The following is a 7561-nucleotide window of genomic DNA, read 5'->3' on the forward strand; positions in this document are numbered from 1 at the left end:
CATGTTAAAACTGCAGCCAGTCCACAGAGGAACAGTTCAGCCTCCTTTGCAGCTGGCTGGAAACCTGCTCTGAGGCTTGTTGGTTAACACAACAGGGAGTGACATCTAGGTACTGAGTGACTTCCCGTTAGCTCTGATGTTAAAGCCATCCAAGTTATTTTCATAGCCAAATAAATGGTCTCGTCTGTTATGTCTATGGTAGTTTCAAATTAAGGAAGTACACGGTTGTGACACCCTGTACAACACAGCTACAAAACAACAGGGCATGTTGCATAAACGTATGCATAAACAACGAATTTCATTAAACCTGTTGAATAAATGTGAAAAGTAAGCTAATTAATTCCTGACATACAGGTTATTTTGGCTGGTTGTGTAATGCAGCCTCTTATTGAAGTAGCCGCTTTGTGACAAAGACGGACCTCTCCATTAAGACACACAACAAAAGGCCACTTTGGTTTAGTGCCAAGGCTAAAGCCTGGCCTACATCAGACTGGTACCTGCTTATTCCTGTTTGTTCAAACGGCCACAATCTACTCCCACATTACCAGTATTTCCCCATGTCAGTCTACACATGCAAGACATGCGTGTGAAGCTATTAATGAATCTCTTAACACATGAGCTGAGGGCTGAACTAGCAGTTATTTTCTCCATTAATCATTTTGTCTACAATATGTCAGAAAACAGTGAACAATATACACCGCAGTTTCTCATAATCCAAAGCCATGTCTTCAAATGTTCAGTCCAACAGTCCAAAACACAAAAGTATAAAAGTATAAAGCAGAGAAAAACTGAATATCTCCATATTTGAGGGTCTGAAAAAAGCCAATTTGTTTGTATTTGTATTTCTGCTTGTAAAAATTACTATACGATTATCAAAATCTGCCCGTTATTTCTCACAGGATTGATGCATACATCAGTTACTCTGCTTTTCAAGTATCACCAATATCAACCAGCATATCTTGAGCATTTCAAACACCCAATTTATGTATAGTACAGCCAAATCCTGATGTTTTATACAATAAAATAAAATAAAAAACATGCAGCTAATCCTTATGAAGAATGTGGAACCTCAAATCACAACCACATAATATTGTGGAGCCCAATTAAGTACTGGGAAATGTACACTTTTATGCAACAACTCCTGAATTATTAGTGATTATTTTAGCATAACTACTCTTATACACTTAAATTAACGCTAACTTTTTAAGAATAAATTGTGTTGAGAAACAACATGTTTTTCTATTGAAACTAGGTATGGTACAGTTGTAATAGTACACTCATATCTTTAGCTATGGAACAGTATGGGTCCTTGACCTCTTCTCTCATTTTCTCACAGTGTAAGATATTACTTTATCTAACCTGAGGGATATTATGGTGCAGCAGTTAGCAGTTACAGTGCAAAGAATGAAAGACAGCAAGTTTAAATGTTGAATTATCATTAATGATTTCATATCATATCAGGGTATCAAAGTCCGTCATATCTTGAAGGTTCAATGTTTGGGCCCCAACATACTCTAAGATGTCCTATATATGAGATTGTGCTTTTCAAGGTCAAAACCACAGTGGTATTTCTTTGATATGAAGAAGTCTGTCATGTTTCTCCTTCAGGTTAACAGCAAAGACACAGACTATGCTGATGATGCCATCCAGAGACAGATCCTGGAGCAGATATTTAGTTGAACAAATGCTGTAACACCATGGCAGCAGCTGTGGTGATGATACTGAGGGATGGGTACATTTTCTAGTGTAAACCCTCCAATCATAAAACACCATTAAGTGGAATATGTCAAACCAAAACTCTATGAGCCCTTCCTTAATAACAGTGCAATGGCTCACTTCCAGAAAGTGAAAGTGTCACCTGATGGCATCATTTATTCAGCTGTTGATGCTCTGATTTCCACCTGAGGATGGTTGACAGTGTTTGTTGATATAATCAAATAAGAGAAGTGCTGTCTTATTCTTTATTAGGATACATTTCCTCATAGTAGTAAACTGTAATTGGTGCTCTCACTGGTGTCTGCAGGCCTGAATAGAGCACATCACAGTCCCTTACAGCATCAACAGCAAGCTAGCTTAGCATGGCAGCTTTTCTCTTTAATCAGTTGTTAAACGGACATTTAGTAAGACAAATAAAATTGACGAGGTATTCAGTCTAAAATGCACACATAAATACAGCGGCTATAAGGCGGACTGACTCCTCTCACGGCAGCTAGCTCATGCAAACAAACACACACAAACACAGACATGCAAGGCAAAATTAGCTAGCGACATGCCAACTTATCCGTACGGTCACCACAGGCTTTTCCTCGCCGCGGTAGTAATATAGCACGGGTTTGTCACCGGCAGACCTGTAGCAAGGAGCTAGCTGTCAGAACAGGTGAACGCAGGCTAAACAGGAAGTACCAACGTGTGCCAGGCTAGGGCTAAAGCTAAAGCTAAGTTTGGCTAACGCTAAGCAGCTCGAAGTCCAAAACAGTTTGGAGGAGCCCTCTCTCTCCCTCTCTCTCTCTCTCTCTCTCCCTTTCTATCAGCAACACCCCGCCCGGCTCAGGAGGAAAATTACGAGACAGAGGAAAGGAATTCAACGTTTCTCCTCCTCGCTGCGTGTTAACGTGGCACTAAAATGAACATAGGTGCTGATAAGAGAGCTGTCAACTTACTTGTTTGGAGCGATGAGGAGTTTGCTTGCTAGCTGTCAGAAGAGTTGCTACGAAGATCGTATATGCTTACGAAGATGAATCACTCTGGAGGTTAATGTGACTCCTTCCGGTTTGGAAGAGCAGCATTCTTGCGCAGGCGCTGTACTCCTGCATCTTATCTCGACTGGCTCATACATTCACTGGACAATTTCTATTTAGTAATTTGAGAGCAGGAGTATGTTTTTTTGTTTTTTTTACAAATATAAAGCATATGTATTATTGGACAATTCAGATCTATAAGTTTTTTTTTTGTTTTTTTTTTGGGGGGGGGGGGGTATTTTCCCATCAGGCTGCATCTTTTCCTTTCTTGTTGGATGATTAAATTAGGAAAATGTGAAAACTTGTGTAAGCTATCAAGCCTTACGTTTTACCCAAAAGGAAATTCTTTATGGTATAATAGAAGCTGAATGAGTGCTTTGTTCAACATTAATTTCAGCATCCCAGCTCATGGGGATCATTAGCTGGGGGTCAAAGTTCATGCTGCCTTCAGGGGTCATGAAAATTATAGAAAAGTTTAGGTCCTCTTTTCTACTTTAGTATGAAGCTCAAATCAATGTAATATGGAAATGTATCTGTGGGAAGAAATCAAATTCAATGGCATAATTTGTGTGTGTGTGTGTGTGTGTGTGTGTGTGTGTGTGTGTGTGTGTGTGTGTCTCTCTCTCTCTCTCTCTTCTTCTTTTGACCACCATTTCTTCTTCTCAATCACCACACAAAGAGACATTTCAAGCAGTTACAAATCTTTAATTGTCAAAAGTTAACACTGTCAAATATTATTGTTTCTGTATTCATCAGGTATGATATCTGTTTTAACCACATTTCTAAAAAGCTTCTTTTTTCATGTTTTCAAAGATAACTAGTTAAGTAGGTAGTAAAATATATAGTTAATACAATACCTAAATAAATGAACAATGACAATTATCCTTATCTGTGGTTGTGGACAACAGCATGGAGTAACACTGGTTGTATTTCACTGAATCCTCTTCAGAGATTTGAGCCCAGACATTTCTTAAGTTTTCCAAAAATCAAACCTGTTAATCTTTAGTGAACTTTCATTTCTCTCTACATATATTTGCCATTTTAAGTTAACGCAGAGCAAACCCACAATTCTGGTGTAAAATGGTCTTGAGAAGTTTCACGGTGTACAGTGTAAGGGCACTGCAGTTAACTTTAATGGAAAAGTAATTGAGAAATAAATGAAGTAGCTGCTGATTGTTGAATTCTAATTATGCTATGTGCGCTGCTGAAAAGAGGTTGAGAAGTGCAGTTTTGTTTAATGCTTGAATGGTAACACGAGGCCCGTCTGAAAATCTTGCAAAATTATACCATGCAAGTCCTTCAGGTTTCTTGGATTGCTAACCCAGCCTCAGAAAATCCTGCTGTACACAGAAATATAAAGACAAATATCACAGGAAATATTATTGTGTATGGCAAGCAATGCTGGATAAGTGTCATGTAGAAAACGGGCACTGTGAAACAGTTTTCAACCACATAGATGTGTATTCTGACTTCCTCACGACATGAAAAAAACTTGAAAATAAAAGACATGGTTATTTGCATTTCAAAGATTCAACATGAGAGTAGTATAGGAGGAGTGTGTAGACAAAATAGCACAAACTAGTAAATCACACTCCCTCATTCAAAATATGTTCAAATCCAAATCTCTCCTTCAAGAACACAATGGGATCAAGAGATGCCTTAATTGCTTTCTGTTAATATTTACATATCAAACTTTTTGCATCACTGTCAAAAGAGAAATTCACTCAGTTCACTTCAAGCTTACCCCTCGAGGGCTCAGGTTTACACCTTAGAGGAGAAAAAGGGGGTTCAGTGTGGACCTGGCAACCCAAGAGGCTTTGAACTACTGTGTCCATGATCCAGGTTTAAATGCTTGTCTATTAAATTATGTCTATCTACATGTGCAGCCTTGTAAATATCTCACTGAATGTGCACCGTGGTTACTATATTCCTCCAGTAAAGTTACATGATGAGACAGAAACTGCTGAAAGGAGAAGACTGGAGATGAAGACCTGCAGTAGTTTGTCAGACAGCTTGCATAGAGAGAGCTCCAGTCGTCCGCCCTCCTCCACTTTTCCTGTAACTTAAGCATGCTTCCAGAGATCCAGAAAACTGCAGAGGGGATGTTGCCTTCTCCTTCTTTTGCCCTTGTAACTTCTCCGAATGTATTTCAGCCTCCATTCTGCTTATCGTGACAAAATTGCTTCACAATTACTACATACATCATCATACTCCTTATTTGTCTTTTTGGCAGTCATTATGAAGATGTGTAGCAAGGGAAAATCCTAAATTATGGAAGATAGCCCTCAGTCAGTAAAGACACAGTAACAGTCAGCAGATTATAACCATACCCTTCATGTGGGAGCATGAAGGGACAATGTCATACAAGAAACCTTACAGCTACAGTTTTATCTACCATCAACTACAGAATCACTATCATAGTGAACATGAAAACATAAAATTTAAGGGTATAAAGTGAGGAACTCGGTTTGAAAATGATCCCTGCATGTTCGCATACTGAAGTCTTAAGCTGTTAAACCCCAAACCCTAAATAAATGTGATAATGTAACCTCCAGAAACAGGCGTCTCTCCCTCTGGGTGTCAAATTTATTCTTGTGGTCTTGTTAGTGGTGGTGCTGGTGTGTGCATGTGTGTGTGTGTGTGTAAGTGAAGAGAGGGGTGTCTCTGTGTGAATGGGTGGTGCTGGGGGGGTTTTTTGGAGTGGTCACACCTCGGTGCTGATGGCTCGGGTGTTGGTGTAGAAATCGGGAGGCCGGCCTCGCAGGGTCTCCCTCAGCAGGGAGCCTCGGACGGTGGGCAGCGGCATTGCCAGCGCCTGGTTCTCATAGTGTGTGGGCATGTAGGTGATGCGCTCGCCACCGTTGCGCATCTCATCAGTGGTACGGATATAGAAGGGGGAGTCGTAGGGTGAGCAGGTGGGGCAGTAGCTGCGTTGCCCCCCTTTGGGTTTGGTGGGGTCAGAGGATCCAGGCGGCTCTGGTGGCGACATGGACAGTGGGGTGATGATCGACCCATCCAGGCCGGAGACACTGCAGGCGTTGCAGGCAAAGTGTTGCTGGGAGATGGAGGCGCTGTCAGACCCATTCTTCTTACAGCAGTAGTACTACAGAGAGAAAGAGAGGGAGGAGTCCATTACATGTCAAATGCTTTTCAACAGATTTCTAACATTTACAAGCAACACTTCAGTCTTTCAATCTATAACACTGAGCTCATTATTGACGGCTATCTTATTTTCTTAAAACAAATAAAAACATCTCTAAATATGGTGATATGAGTTCACTTTTTGTGTGTTCAAATGTCTTGATACAGAAGTCTTTACCCCCTTTTTTAAGATACTGGCATCCATTTCTACAACGTTCAAAAAATCAAATAAGTTGCAGTGAGAACCTGTCCAATTCTTTCCTCCCACAGGCAGACATTTTAGTGTTGAAAGTAAGCATTCAAGGTTTAAAGAGGCTTATATAGAGAGAGAGGTTTTGATTTTTTTAGTTTACTAAGTCGAAGCTAATACAATATTGTTTAATATCTAAAGCATTGTAAACTACATTAACCTAAGATTCAAAATACAATTTCTATTTTAATTTTGATGACATTTTTGATTTGACAGTGATGTTTAATGTATTACTCTTCTTCTCCAGCTGGCAGTCTCCTGTAAAGTGATGTGATAATACAACGGGGTAGAGTGACTAATAATGAATATACACAAAGAGGCATACCTGGAGTCTACAGTAACAGAGCACAGCTATGATACACAGAAGTATCACTGTGGCCAGTATTCCTCCGGTTATGACAACAGTTCCAGCTGTCATCCGACCAGCTCTCCATCAAACTCTGACAAGGGCACAGGAAGTGACATCGTTAGCAAGCGCCCCCCCCCCCACTGCGCAATGAACACGGAGTTTAATCAAATCGCACAAAGGTCAACATCACAGTAAACTCAGATGCAATGTGCTGCAATCTGGTTTCTCTCTAAGTATGGTAATAGAACAAACCCAAAAGGTCATTCTGTAATTATGTGGAGAAGATTAGGTAGACAACGTGAATAAAGCATGCATTCTGGCTGATAGTACAGCTGAAATCTCCAACATAGTGACAACTCTGCTACCTACAGAAACCTTGAAGACATCAGCTGAAGTGAACAGATTGTGTTTATATTATCTTGCCTTTACTTTGTTATGATAAAGCAGTTGTGCTAAATATTTAAATTACAGTAACTAAAAGCCGCATTTTGAAAAACATGGATTTAAAACAGAACAGAAATCCAAATATTTGTGTGCAAATTTTAAATCAACAAAATGAAATTCAAATTAATTTGCAAAGTGGCATGGGTCTTATAGAATAAAGCTGGTTTTGTTATCATTTGTTATCATACTCACGTTCAGCAAAGGTGCTTAACACCTGAAAGCAGAAAAATAACAGAGGTAGTAGTATTAAAAGTCAGATAGATAGATAGATAGATAGATAGATAGATAGATAGATAGATAGATAGACTTACATCAGAAGAGTGTTTGAAGGTTGTACGGGCGAAGAGAAGTCAAATCAGAGGTTAAAGGTGAGAGGTCACACCGCTGGGTAGCCACACTGCATGAACATCTCAGAGGAGAGAAGCAGAAAGTGTGACGAGTTAGAAGCAATGGTTTAAGAAAGTGTTTAAGTTTAATTGAAGATGCTTTGATTATCTTTCTCCACAAGGTGGCACAGAGAGAACGGAAAAAAATATCTCTTAGACGCACAAATGCACAGCACTCACACTACATGATGCACAGGAGTGACCAGGATGACTGAGAATGAAAAGGAAGGGAAGAGAAGGAAAAGGAGAAGGC

At 39.8% G+C, this 7561-nt stretch overlaps 2 protein-coding genes across 3 annotated transcripts in view; both read right to left on the reverse strand.

Annotated features, from left to right (window-relative positions):
• Positions 1-2743, reverse strand: part of rabgap1l (RAB GTPase activating protein 1-like) — a 109871-nt gene extending 107128 nt beyond the window's left edge. For both annotated transcript variants that reach the window (XM_070831586.1, XM_070831585.1), the window contains exon 1: positions 2661-2743. The gene's annotated coding sequence lies outside the window, so the exon portion shown is untranslated. The remainder of the gene's footprint in view (positions 1-2660) is intronic.
• Positions 2744-5442: 2699 nt separating this feature from the next.
• fam163ab (family with sequence similarity 163 member Ab) lies at positions 5443-7318 on the reverse strand. The gene is made up of 4 exons (XM_070832870.1): positions 7234-7318; positions 7115-7136; positions 6455-6569; positions 5443-5841 (listed from the first exon to the last, which is right to left on the reverse strand). The coding sequence occupies exons 3-4, from the start codon at positions 6545-6547 to the stop codon at positions 5443-5445; spliced, it is 492 nt and encodes a 163-aa protein (XP_070688971.1). The 5' UTR covers positions 6548-6569; positions 7115-7136; positions 7234-7318.
• Between the last annotated feature and the right edge of the window lie 243 nt (positions 7319-7561).

The sequence above is a fragment of the Pempheris klunzingeri genome, chromosome 6 (genome assembly GCF_042242105.1).
Source record: "Pempheris klunzingeri isolate RE-2024b chromosome 6, fPemKlu1.hap1, whole genome shotgun sequence".
Taxonomy (NCBI): Eukaryota; Metazoa; Chordata; class Actinopteri; order Acropomatiformes; family Pempheridae; genus Pempheris; species Pempheris klunzingeri.

What these genes read in the sequence shown, in the direction of transcription:
- fam163ab (XM_070832870.1), bottom strand. Translation starts at nt 6,547, where the DNA reads ATGACAGCTGGAACTGTTGTCATAACCGGAGGAATACTGGCCACAGTG. An exon ending in TCTGTTACTGTAGACTCCAG is followed by an intron (nt 5,842 to 6,454) that starts GTATGCCTCTTT and finishes TTCTCTCTGTAG; the next exon opens with TACTACTGCTGTAAGAAGAA.